General features: G+C 40.7%; 1 protein-coding gene across 1 annotated transcript; it reads right to left on the reverse strand.

The window, feature by feature from the left end:
• Positions 1-142: 142 nt before the first annotated feature.
• LOC117325091 lies at positions 143-13,725 on the reverse strand. Its single transcript, XM_033881027.1, has 6 exons — positions 13,608-13,725; positions 10,564-10,853; positions 9,337-9,444; positions 8,715-8,820; positions 493-610; positions 143-226 (listed from the first exon to the last, which is right to left on the reverse strand). Exons 1-6 carry the CDS (start codon positions 13,618-13,620, stop codon positions 214-216), a joined length of 648 nt encoding a protein of 215 aa, XP_033736918.1. The 5' UTR covers positions 13,621-13,725; the 3' UTR covers positions 143-213.
• Positions 13,726-14,177: the final 452 nt, after the last annotated feature.

The raw sequence follows: 14,177 nt of genomic DNA on the forward strand, positions 1-14,177 counted from the left end.
GGAGTTTCAAAAACATAATTTACTACTTTGTCTACCTATCATAATCTATGTATCTTTTTCCTTTTTCACTCTGATCCAATTATGTAATGGGCTAGTAGTGTGATGTATCGGATGTACGTGTATATAGAAGAAAACTCTATAACGAGGTGGAGATGGTATATTTTCTTATGTGACAGACATTTTGTGAAATCAACCTCTGTTAGAATGACATCTTCAACATCCTCCCCTGTAAATGAAATTGGAAGTATTAATGTAGCGACATAATTAAAATACCGACATCCAGGTGCGAATTTATAGATGAAAAAATAATTGACATTTCCTTTGAAATGGATTTGCGCTGTAACGAAGTCAGGTGACGATACAAAGACAGTGGATTGCTAGAACAAAACCAAGTTATGTGTATTAACCTTACATCGCTGTTAAAGTGTTATTAGTCCTATATATCAATATAAAAATACAAAGCAATTTTTAAAACAAATTTCCCCTACTCACCTGCACGTTGCGTAACAATTCTGAGACATGAAGGTGGCGTAGGCACTGACGGGAGAACAGAAGCCCATACGTTTCCTGTCTTCACAGTAAGACTTGGGATAGTTGTCTCCACACGGCACTTAAAGGGAAGTTTATAGAAACAGTAAACTTCAAATTGACAATCTTAAAAGATCAGGTTTTGTCCATTCATCTAGAGCATATGAAATGCCAGGATAAAATGCAATGTGTTAACCAAGTAATAAAATATACAAATGACCGTCGTTGATAATTCTTTTGATCCTTGGTTAACAATTGCTCCATCAGACTTTAGAACATTAGACATATTTAGTTAGTAAAATCCACATCACACATGCTCCCACTATGCCCATCTACGCCCCACGCCCAACTATGCCCCACTACGCCCCACTACGCCCCATTACACCCCACTACACCCCACTACACCACTACACCCCACACCCCACTACACCCCACGCCTTACTACACCCCACTACGCCCCACGCCTCACTACACCCCACTACACTCCACTACGCCCCACTACACCCCACTACGCCCCAAACCCCACTACGCCCCACGCCCCATTTCACCCCACTACGCCCCACTACGCCCCACGCCCCACTACACACCACTACGCCCCACTACACCCCACGCCCACTACACCCCACTACGCACTGGACAACGTTTGAGGACGCAATGAGAACGCAGCACGAACTTGTACAGCATAGTGATAAAGTAGTAGTAACCAATAAGGACGTGGGCGAACTTTAAACATGTTATATTTACATTTGCACCGCATTTCCCCATTGACACAATGCAAAGAGGCAGTTGCCACCATACGCCTTATAACACCCAGTGCCTCAGGCTATAACACCAAGTGTGTCATGTGACATTAAAAAAGACGGTTTTTAGCTCACCTGGACCGAAGATTTTGCATAAATGGTGACTCTGGCCCCGGAGGGGCCAAATGGGCGGGCCCCAATAGGGGAAATAGAGGTAATTCCTTTGAATCGCTACTAGTCATAAAGTTATGAATGGATTTGAACCCAATTTGGTCAGAAAGATCCTTGGGGGAATGGGAACAGATTTTGCATTAAAGGTGACTCTGACCCCCGAGGGGTCAAAAGGGCGGAGCCCAATAGGGGAAATAGAGGTAATTACGTTTTAAATCGCTACTTGTCATAAAGTTATGGATGGATTTGAACCCAATTTGGTCAGAAAGATCCTTGGGGGAAGGGCAACAGATTTTGCATAAATGGTGACTCTGATTCCGGAGGGGCCAAAGGGGCGGGGCCCAATAGGGGAAATAGAAGTAATTCCTTTGAATCGCTACTAGTCATAAAGTTATGAATGGATTTGAACCCAATTTGGTCAGAAAGATTCTTGGGGGAAGGGGAACAGATTTTGCATTAATGGTGACTCTGACCCCCGAGGGGCCAAAAGGGCGGGACCCAATAGGGGAAATAGAGGTAATTCCTTTAAATCGCTACTTGTCATAAAGTTATGAATGGATTTGAACCCAATTTAGTCAGAAAGATCCTTGGGGGAAGGGGAACAGATTTTGCATAAATGGTGACTCTGACCCCGGAGGGGCCAAATGGGCGGGCCCCAATAGGGGAAATAGAGGTAATTCCTTTGAATCGCTACTAGTCATAAAGTTATGAATGGATTTGAACCCAATTTGGTCAGAAAGATCCTTGGGGGAAGGGGAACAGATTTTGCATAAATGGTGACTCTGACCCCCGAGGGGCCAAAAGGGCGGGGCCCAATAGGGGAAATAGAGGTAATTCCTTTAAATCGCTACATTGTCATAAAGTTATGGATGGATTTGAACCCAATTTGGTCAGAAAGATCCTTGGGGGAAGGGGAACAGATTTTGCATTAATGGTGACTCTGATTCCGGAGGGGCCAAAGGGGCGGGGCCCAATAGCGGAAATAGAAGTAATTCCTTTGAATTGCTACTACTCATAAAATTATGAATGGATTTGAACCCAATTTGGTCAGAAAGATCCTTGGGGGAAGGAAGGGGAACAGATTTTGCATTAATGGTGACTCTGACCCCCGAGGGGCCAAAGGGGCGGGGCCCAATAGGGGAAATGGAGGTAATTCCTTTAAATCGCTACTAGTAATAAAGTGATGAATGCATGTTCTAAAAGCAATTCTTGAGGTCTCTCAGACCTTAAAGAGCCTGGACTTCATTAATCTTTAAAGCAGTTCGGATTCCCACACTTTAACCATATATAGCATTGTTAGAGATTAACAAATAAAACAAATTGAATATGAACATTATTTTGACATTTGGCCTAATCCAACCAGGTGAGCGATACAGGCCCCATGGGCCTCTGGTTTTTTGTTGGTTCAGTTTTTTTAAAAGTTGACGGAAATGGTAAGACAATGTAAATATAAGTATTAAACAGTGGTTTTAATGTTGTTATACTCGATATGGTGGGCAAATGTAGCATGGGAACCCGTTGTTCATTGCTTAATTGAAATAAAACTTAGCGAGGACGTGGCCGAATCAGGATGCAGCAAGAACCTAACAAATACATAGGAAGGACGAACTTGACTTAGTAATGACGTAACAAAACATCGGGGAATTCATTGACCCACTGGAAGTTAAATTCTGACGAAAAGGACTGCTTCCGTCGAACCATTTTTGCATAAATACGGGAGACCAAGCCCGAATGTAAGACGCGATTTGATTGGATGCCCTGGGATTCCAGGGCGCGACGGTTTGAACACGACTATATCTGCCAACGGTTCGTTGAGTGAAACGTAATCAGAAGCCTTGGCTAGCAAAGATGTTCTTGTTACGCCAATGCCGTTCTCACTACGACCTCTATACGCATGTGCAATTACAATAGTACGCTCATGCCGCGTTGTTGAAGACGCATTAGGTTGCCAATATGTTCTGGTTTTGCGTAGGGGAGACCGGGGCTAGTTCGGCCCCGTTTTAGAAAAATCGCAAATAACAACTTACAAATTAAGATAGACATCTGAAAATGTATATTTATGTCAATAATATTTGGGCCTATTAAGTCCCATGATTCCTTAATTATTTTCTCTGTCGACAAATGGTTAATATCTGCCCAAAGTGAGTTGGCCAAGATGACCGAACTTGCCCCGCACTGGGGCTAGTTCGGCATCCACCGGGGCAAGTACGGCCCCTGCTCGAGAAGAAGGCTGTATACTAAACGTTAGTATACTTGTATTGCCAAATAGTTGTTTTAATTGACATGTCAGAGTCTAAGGGAGGGTAATGGGTCATCCCAAGCTCAATGCCTATGCTGTCGCGGGATAGCTAGATTCTGCCAGACGGCAGTATGCGTCTTTTGTGCCCTGTCCCTGCGGTTTGATTGTGGTTTATGAATTGGAAACTCGATATATCGCTTTATACCAAGTTGATCGACAATACACCAACCATTATTAAAATCGACATATGAGGGTGTGGTTTGGTTGGGAATATAACCTCCCGGTCCTTTTGCATCCTCAGTATTAGCCCAATACCAAATTATCTCCTCCCCCGGTTCCCTCATTCCTCTCTCCGGATTTCGGCCCCTCCCCATGACTCCCGACAATCCTGTCCCGACCCTTTTATTCTCGACTCCCGCCCATCAAGTCCAGGCATCCGCCCCTTTATCATATTAAGTTTTGAAGTCTCGTTCTAATTACATTTGTAATTATTCATTATACATCCTGATTTTTCGGGCTGTTTTGGAAACTTCTATTGCTCAATATTTCATTTTGTGGAACCTAGTTGTAGATTGAATGACCTCAACACATGTATGTATAACTCTATAATAATAATTTAATTCAAAATACAATTCATAAATTCATTCTAATCTATATCAGAATCACAGTTATGGCATGTGTAAAATAGCATGCCCCTTGTGTCCGCACATTCCTCATGTGACCACATTTTACAAATCGTGCACTCGATCCATTTCTCATTTGGCCTACTGTTGGCCCATGTCTCTAGACAAACTAAACAAAAACATTCATCTTCACTTTCGGATTGTTCGTCTCGGATTGCTGGAGATTTCCTTTTTGAAGTTTTTCTGGTTTTGTTTAACTGTTGTATTGGTTTGTGGGATGTTTTGCGTGATTTGGTTTTTGTATTACTTGTCTTCTGTTTCGATTTACGGTTGTTTTGCTCCTGTCGTAAAGCTTCTTTTTCTGGTGTATCGGTAAGTATACATGTCTTTCTACGCTTTTTGATTCCCAATGTCTTGCGAGAGGGTGCCTTTGGGTGGGGTTTTACTAGATCAGGGGAAAACTTCTTTTTCTTTGAAATGGGCGAACAGGTATACATCAACTTACGACGTGAGCTGCTTGCTATACTTTCTTCCTGTGTATTACAACTAAAACCACTGGCGTTGATGGATGTCGAGTTATCTTCTATTGGATCATGGAAGCTGTTGCTGATTTGTGATACCATTTCACAATCAGTTGAGGTTTCCGATACTTTGTAAACAGCACCACTGTAATGCGCGTTAGAGCCAGAGCCTTGCAGTATCAAATGTATAGTGCGTTGAGGTTCTACTCCAAGCCTGCAAGGGAGCAACTCCAGTTTACTTATCACACCATTCATCTCTCGAATAACAATTACTTTCATGATCATTGCATTGCATAGAGCACTAAGGAAAAGGTCACAAATGTTATTGTTATATTGTTTTTCTTGTATGTACCTCTGGATTGCAACCAATATGTCCACGTCGCCCGTTCCTGCGAATTTTCTATAGAATGACTGGTGCGTGTGAATTTCAGCTGATAGACTCTTTTTCAAATCCTCATCTGTAAAAATCTCATCTCCAGCAGCATACAAGGATGAACTAACGGCATAAAGGAGGCAATGTCCGTCACCGCTTACGGATATGGATGAAATATTCTGTTCTTGAAGATAGCAATTCATGTTAGTATCTCTGTCAATTTGGGTGTCATCTACTAGTACTTGTTCCGAATCTATATCTCTGTTACTGGTAGTGGACGTGTCAAAAACTTGTTCTACTGGGGCAACCGCGGGCTTTACTGGTCCCGATTCTAATGGTCTGTCCGTCACGGCTGATGGCATGAAGTCTTCTTCTGTGAAAACTTCTGTGTTTAATGGGAAAATCCCAGCCTTTTGGAAACCACTACAAATGTTGGACATAGTTAGTGCCTCCTTCCATGGGTTACATAAAATGCCTGCAATGTCATATATAGATATTGGCTTCCCTGGATTGTTACGAAGCCAGTTACTTTGCGACACCGACAGTTTTCTTTTCAGTGGTCCGAAGACCGACAGGTCCAGTGGCTGCAAGCGATGCGAACAGTGCGGTGGAAATGATAACATAACAATCCCGTTCTCCTTGGCGTAATCAAGAGCGTCTATGGAGAGATGAGAGACATGATTATCAAGCAAAATGAGAACCGGATTATTCACGGTTGGTTTGACATGTTGAACAAAGTGCTGCAGAAAGAGAAGAAAGTTATCAGCTGTCATCCAACCAGATGGATGGGCCGTTCCCTTGGAACCCGCTGGTGCTCCAATTAGAAAATGGTCTCTGTAGTTAACACGAGGATAAATAAGGAACGGTGGAATTGCTTTCCCGCCTGCGGATACACCAGCACACAGCGTGACTAGTTGTCCCCTCTCAGCTGATGTTAGAGATCCTATTTGCTTAACACCAGTACCTGCTACAACCTTTTTTGGTTTTACCACTGTCACCACTCCAGTTTCATCGACATTCCAAATGTCACATGCCTCAAACATATGTCTCTCCGTCACTTCCGTCAGTTTGGTAAAGTATTCAGATACATTTGTTTTGTTAAAGGCTGTCGCTCTAGCGATGCTTGTTGCTTCTGGGGTCCTGAGTGAAAGTTCCGAATGACGTTTTAGAAACGAAGAGAACCAATCGGCACCCGCTATTTCCTTTTCCGACCACGATGCTGGCATTTTGATGTTAAATTGCTTGCCGCATTCATATGCTAAAAGTCTTACTTCACGTGGACACAGTCCAAAGTAAATGGTCGACGCGTGCTTTAAGTACACAACAAGTGCAGTTTCATCTCCATCTGAGAAAACTTGTCTAGGCCTTTGGTATCCGAAACGCATATTCGAAATTGATCTTTCTGATTCGGGCATCTTGTTTAGTTTTTTCACATTATCTTGTAGCGTTGAACGAGGTACGCCAAACAACTGACTTGTTTTCTTGTATCCATCGATAGTATTCTTGTAATGAGCTAGTGCTCTTTGCAACACATCTGTTGATACTCTGTCCCCTCTTTTCTTTTTGTACGTACGTACCATGTTGTAATTCTAAAATAAACATGAACAAACTTGCATAAGGTTTGGAAAGTATCAAATTATGGTGACTGATATCGGACATTTCGCAATGTCGATAAATCGCTCAGAAGAGTGCGACATAACGCACGACAGATATTGCGACAGTATGAGAAAACGGGCGACAATGCAAAAGAAATTTATTGTTGCTATCTCGCCCGTTTTGTCGCACTGTCGCTCTCACTCAGTCTGTCATGCGTTTTGTCGCACTATATATCGTGCATTTTGTCGCCGGTTTTGTCGTTATCTCGCCCATGAAAGTGCGCCAAAACCGGCGAGATAGCGACAGTGACACTCTCGCCCGTTTTGTCATACTGTCTGACGTGCGTAGGCCTATAATGTCGCACTGTGACGTGTCGCTCTGTCGTGCGTTTGTTTTAGCAATGTCTTGGACGAGATAGCGACCGTTCAAACTGTCCGATATCAGCCATGCAACATATCAAATAAACAAACAATTCTGCCATATACCTCACAACGGCATTTTCCGTCCAGAATGCCCCGATAAAAATAATTGCAGCTAATTATTGTTCGTTGTCCGCAAGTTACAGCTGTGTGGGGCACGTTCGGCCTTGTATGGGGCAAGTTCGGCCCAGGCCGAACGTGCCCCTACTCTCAGGGCCGGACATGCCCCCAGCAGTTTTTCCGAACACTTCGCTTTGCACCTTATTTAATGGTACATGGGGTGAAGTAAACATAGTGTAATAGCAAAGCCCAGTATCTTACCTTCATATTTCATATTTAAGTTCGTCCGAATTTCTTACGGTTCTCGGTGAAAATAAAAACTGAAAAGAATGTTGAAAATTTACTCACCAGGCTTAAAAATAAACATTCGCCACCAAAACGCCCAAAAACTTCACACTGCGGCCATCGTTGTACTGACGTAAACAGCGTCGTCATAAGTGACGTCATAGTATAAATGACGTCTCTTTATTCTTAATTACGCGCGAGATATAGCAATTAGCCGAACATGCCCCGAGGCCGGACTAGCCCCGGTCTCCCCTACTACGTTTATGATACGTCCACAGCAGGTCCTCACTGCGTCTATACCATGTTCAGAGAATCGGTTATAAAAATACTGGACTGAAGTCAAATCCGTCTATCACTTTCGTCCCAGCCAACATAGAAGATGGCAAAAAAAAAAAAAAAGACTCCAGAGTTCTGCATCTTTCTCTGATTCAAGGGCAACATGCTCTACTTGATGCGCAATGCAAAACTGAGCTGCATTTATGACGCCGAGAAGAAGGAATAGAAGACTTTCTAGGGTTTGTTGGGTTCGTCTCTGGATTTCTGAGAGAAGACTGCAATGATTTGGTCATTATGATCAACTAATGACAGAAAAAACCATCACGTCAAGCAGATCTTATTTGAAGTGGATGAAGGTAGTGAGAATGTGGTAGGTGCGTGATGGTGCACGCGTAGAAAGATCTTTTCGCGGTCGTAGTGAGAACGTAGGCAGAACGCATTTGGTGTGGTGCACGTGTGCGCGGTAAGGAATTTGTGGAAACGTTTTGGATGCAGTAAAAAGAACATAGTGGGAACGTAGGCAGAACGCATTTGGCGTGGTGCACGCACGTGCGCGGTAAGGAATTTGAGGAAACGTTTTGGATGCAGTAAGAAGAACATAGTGGGAACGTAGGCAGAACGCATTTGGCGTGGTGCACGTGTGAGCGGTAATGAACTTGTGGAAACTTTTGTATGCAGTAAGAAGCTGACAGGGACGTAATGAGGATGTAATATGAACGTGAAACCCGCATTATAACCAATTTTGACCACGTTCCCGCCTCCAACATGACTCCGCCTATTGCTATGTTTCGTCTCGCCGATTATAGTTAGTGTTCTGTCGGGGTACTCTATCAGATGAAGAATTATACATGTCCCCGGGTAACTTAATATACTTGACTCCTACCTTCAGTGGTGGTGAGTACTGGAGCCAAATGTAAGTCGTCCTGGCTGATAAAGCCCATCTCTAACAATGTAGTGACATACTTCTGTGTCGCCACACTCATGGCCTCCTAGAGATCGTACAAAAATGGGGATAAGATATACCTAAAATCAAGCATTGGAAGGGGGACTGCGATATATATATACATGTATGTTTAAAGTTTTGGCAAATGCCGTTTACATCCCACATCAAGGAGATGTAGTTGTTGGGAAAGTGATGTCAACTAACTGACAATAGAACAAGGCAAAAGTGAACATATTTTTTTTCATTTAGTCACAAGACTTTGCACGATTGGCAGGGATTGATTTTTATCAATTGTGACACCATGTATATGTGGAAGCTGTCACGGTCGTTTCCATTTTCACGGAACAACCGTTGGTATCTGACGATGATCCTGTCATTGATTCAAATAGGTATTGTTGTTTTATTGGATGGCAGTTACTTTTCATTAATAGCCTTGAATCATTCTATTGAATATCTATCAAATATCATCGAAGCATAGGCTAGCGATAAGATGCTTCTCACATGCTTAGATGGGTATTTTAGACGCATAAATGTATTAAACAAAATGGTGAAAAGTCCTCACTTCTAGAGAGGCACCTGTCCCCACCACTGCTATTCCACTGGCCACATCCTGTATCGTCACGCTATTGCCTGAAGTGTGGAGCCTCACCCCTCGTCCGAGGACTGTGTGCTGGAAGTAAACAAACAGTTTTATCATTCTCAATGCACACAAGATTATAAGGGATAGAGCCACACACGAATGTCGGACGTATACAGACACATGACAGTCGGACGTAGATAGACACACGGTTGTCGGACGTAGACAGACACATGACAGTCGGACGTAGATAGACACACGGTTGTCGGACGTAGACAGACACATTGCAGTCGGACGTAGACAGACACACGGTTGCCAGACGTAGAACCACACATCACTGTCATACTCAGAGCCACATATTACCATCAGACGTTGTCAAACACGACTGTCAGACGTATAGTCACATACGAAAGTCGGACATAGACCTACACATCATCATTTTTATGTCTGTCTTTATCTCCTTACTCATTTGTTTGTTCATCGATATCTCCCTACCCACTTTTATGTCTGTCTATGTCCCCCTACCCACTTTTATGTCTGTCTATATCTCCCTACCCACTTTGATGCCTGTCTATGTCCCCCTACCCACTTTTATGTCTGTCTATATCTCCCTACCCACTTTTATGTCTGTCTATATCTCCCTACCCACTTTTATGTCTGTCTATATCTCCCTACCCACTTTTATGTCTGTCTATATCTCCCTACCCACTTTTATGTCTGTCTATATCTCCCTACCCACTTTTATGTCTGTCTATATCTCCCTACCCACTTTTATGTCTGTCTATGTCCCCCTACCCACTTTTATGTCTGTCTATATCTCCCTACCCACTTTGATGCCTGTCTATATATCCCTACCCACTTTGATGCCTGTCTATATCTCCCTACCCACTTTTATGTCTGTCTATATCTCCCTACCTATTTTTATGTCTATATCTCCCTACCCACTTTTATGCCTGTCTATATCTCCCTACCTATTTTTATGACTATCGACATCTCCCTAAACCTGACTGTTTTTATGTCTCTATCGTCCTACCTTATGTTTATGTCTTTCGACATCTCCCTAAACCTGACTGTTTTTATGTCTATATCTCCCTACCCATGACCATATTTACCTGATATATGATGAATGATTAATGTCGTCAAACGATAACTGCTCTATAGACTGATGCTCCCCCACAGAGGTAAAAGCTGGGATGAGGGATGTTTACTTACAAATGGATGATTTCCCAACAGATTTTCACTTAGATAGGACATGAATTGCTTTTCAAGTTGAACAATTCCGTCGGTCAATGGAGCGAGGAAAACTGATGCCGCTCCTAACGCTGGGTTGACTGCCGTCAGGGCAGCACTAACAGCTGCTGATGCTGCCGCAGAACCTCCCGATGATCTAGAGGACGTCCCTGCTTTCCTCACATCACCTTTTGTAGCTGACGCCAGTATCTTACTGAGGCCTCGGAATTCATTGCCATATACGTGGCATATAAAGAGGGCAAATATGAAAACTGCAAAACACCAAAGAAATACAACAGCAAGATTTTACACAAGTTACCATTTTACATACAATACAAAGTCTAAGTAAGACTTCCCCATTTTGACTATCCTGTGATTAGAACATGTGCCGAGATTCCTAAACCTTGTAGGAAATGGTACGAAGCCACAAGAGACGCTTCATATTCCTCCAAAATGTGTACCCAGTGAGAATATTTTCAGCTTGCTTACTGACTTACTATAAAAATACATATATCAAATTTTGTGCTATATCATCCAAAATTTAATACTAGATTTTCATATCCAAGGTACCCAAAATTCTTCGAACTTTTTTTATGTGGTTTGAAACAATAGCACATTGCAAGTCTATGTAGACAAGAGCAACTTTGTTAACTAAATATTTCTGTTTACAATGACCTCATTGTTCACATAGATGATAGTGGAACGTATATACAGTTCTATAAGGTATGGTCATTACCATGTTTACGTATGATATACAGTTCTATAAGTATGGTCATTAACATGTTTATGTATGATACACAGTTCTATAAGGTATGGTCATTACCATGTTTACGTATGATATACAGTTCTATAAGGTATGGTCATTAACATGTTTACGTATGATATACAGTTCTATATGGTATGGTCATTAACATGTTTACGTATGATATACAGTTCTATAAGGTATGGTCATTACCATGTTTACGTATGATATACAGTTCTATAAGGTATGGTCATTAACATGTTTACGTATGATACACAGTTCTATAAGGTATGGTCATTACCATGTTTACGTATGATATACAGTTCTATAAGGTATGGTCATTAACATGTTTATGTATGATATACAGTTCTATAAGGTATGGTCATTAACATGTTTACGTATGATATACAGTTCTATAAGGTATGGTCATTAACATGTTTACGTATGATATACAGCTCTATAATGTATGGTCATTAACAGGTTTATGTATGATATACAGTTCTATACGGTATGGTTATTAACATGTTTACGTATGATATACAGTTCTATAAAGTATGGTCATTACCATGTTTACGTATGATACACAGCTCTATAAAGTATGGTCATTACCATGTTTACGTATGATATACAGTTCTATACGGTATGGTTATTAACATGTTTACGTATGATATACAGTTCTATAAAGTATGGTCATTAACATGTTTACGTATGATATACAGTTCTATAAAGTATGGTCATTAACATGTTTACGTATGATATACAGCTCTATGAGGTATGGTCATTAACATGTTTACGTATGATATACAGTTCTATAAGGTATGGTCATTAACATGTTCACGTATGATATACAGCTCTATAAGGTATGGTCATTAACATGTTTACGTATGATATACAGTTCTATAAGGCATGGTCATTAACATGTTTACGTATGATATACAGTTCTATAAGGTATGGTCATTAACATGTTTACGTATGATATACAGTTCTATAAGGTATGGTCATTACCATGTTTACGTATGATATACAGTTCTATAAGGTATGGTCATTAACATGTTTACGTATGATATACAGTTCTATAAGGTATGGTCATTACCATGTTTACGTATGATATACAGTTCTATAAGGTATGGTCATTAACATGTTTGCGTGTGATATACAGTTCTATAAGGTATGGTCATTAACATGTTTACGTGTGATATACAGTTCTATAAGGTATGGTCATTAACATGTTTACGTGTGATATACAGTTCTATAAGGTATGGTCATTAACATGTTGACGTGTGGTATACAGTTCTATGAGGTATGGTCATTACCATTTTTACGTATGATACACAGTTCTATAAGGTATGGTCATTAACATGTTTACGTATGATATACAGTTCTATAAGGTATGGTCATTACCATGTTTACGTATGATATACAGTTCTATAAGGTATGGTCATTAACATGTTTATGTGTGGTATACAGTTCTATAAGGTGTGGTCATTAACATGTTTACGTGTGGTATACAGTTCTATAAGGTATGGTCATTAACATGTTTACGTGTGAGGTTACAATACACCTGTAGGATTTGTCATCTTCAGCCTAACGATCAACAATGGCTGTATGTACTTGTTTTTAATACACTCCTTTGCGATTGTTTCTGGTGCTGAAGGCTCCTTGTCGTCCTGTTTTCAGGCCTATAGAACGGTGACACGAGACATTTCCTTCTTTAAATAGAACATATGTTCAGCCCGTATGTCTTAAATTCCCTTCTGGATGTTTATTCATTTACGTCGAAGCATCCCAAGAAGAACGAGACAACTGTACGATGTTATTTTGAAAATATTATTCGGAATGCACTTCTTCTAGTACTAAATTCACATTTAAATATGATTTTGTTCCCATAGTTTCCATTGTGATGTCACCAATTTTATGGTAATAGCATGGTGATGTCAAAATATAAAAGCACTTGTCAAAATGGCACTATTCAGAATAGCAGTGTTAGAATCGTCTGATCTCTCTCTATATGTAAGGTTTATGAGGCTCTTAAAAAAAAAAAAAAACAACAACAAACAAACAAAAAAAAACACACACAAAAACAAGCCAAAAACCTCTTTTCTCCTGCACATTAATATGTTTATACTTATTATTTACACCAGTAACGATTCACCAAAGGACGGTCTCTTCATGACATATGATAAAATAATTAATGGACCACTTCCTCTACAGTTTCCTTGGGCCATACAAAATACTAGGATATAGTGGAAAGTCAAAATAATTCTAATGGTATATAAATTCTCACCTGTCAACTTCATTGTGGTAGGATCTGGTTAGTTGTTATCTAGAGGCCGTACTATCAATGAGCTTATATATCACTAGGGGACTGATAAACGGTCAGACCGTAGTCTCATCCAACTGCTGTTTTTAGAATCTAATTGATTTATAATCAACAATTGGAACAACGTCACTTTGATTTACCTAATAAAATGTAATCATCAAGGGTTTTATTTTGTTGATTTTTAACTCTCATTTCCTTTAAAACATATGTTAACAAGTAAAAAATAAATTCCATAACATGTTTTGTATTTAACAATTTTATACCCTCCGAGGAGCTTTCATTTTACTTTTAGATATGACAACAAAAACATGGAAATAACAAGTGCCTTTTAGACGAGGCATCGGCCGAGGACAGAAGATATATATATGGCGGGTTGATAAGAGTTTGTGTCCTGTACTACACATAGCTGTTAACGATGAATGGTGTCACAGGAACTCTACTCCTAGTGAGCGTCCCGGTTCTAGCCAGCTTCTTTTGGAGGATTGATGGGAGGACAATAAAGAGGGCAGGCGATAAGTATGATTCGCGGGGTAT

The sequence above is a fragment of the Pecten maximus genome, chromosome 4, assembly GCF_902652985.1.
Source record: "Pecten maximus chromosome 4, xPecMax1.1, whole genome shotgun sequence".
NCBI classification, from domain to species: domain Eukaryota; kingdom Metazoa; phylum Mollusca; class Bivalvia; order Pectinida; family Pectinidae; genus Pecten; species Pecten maximus.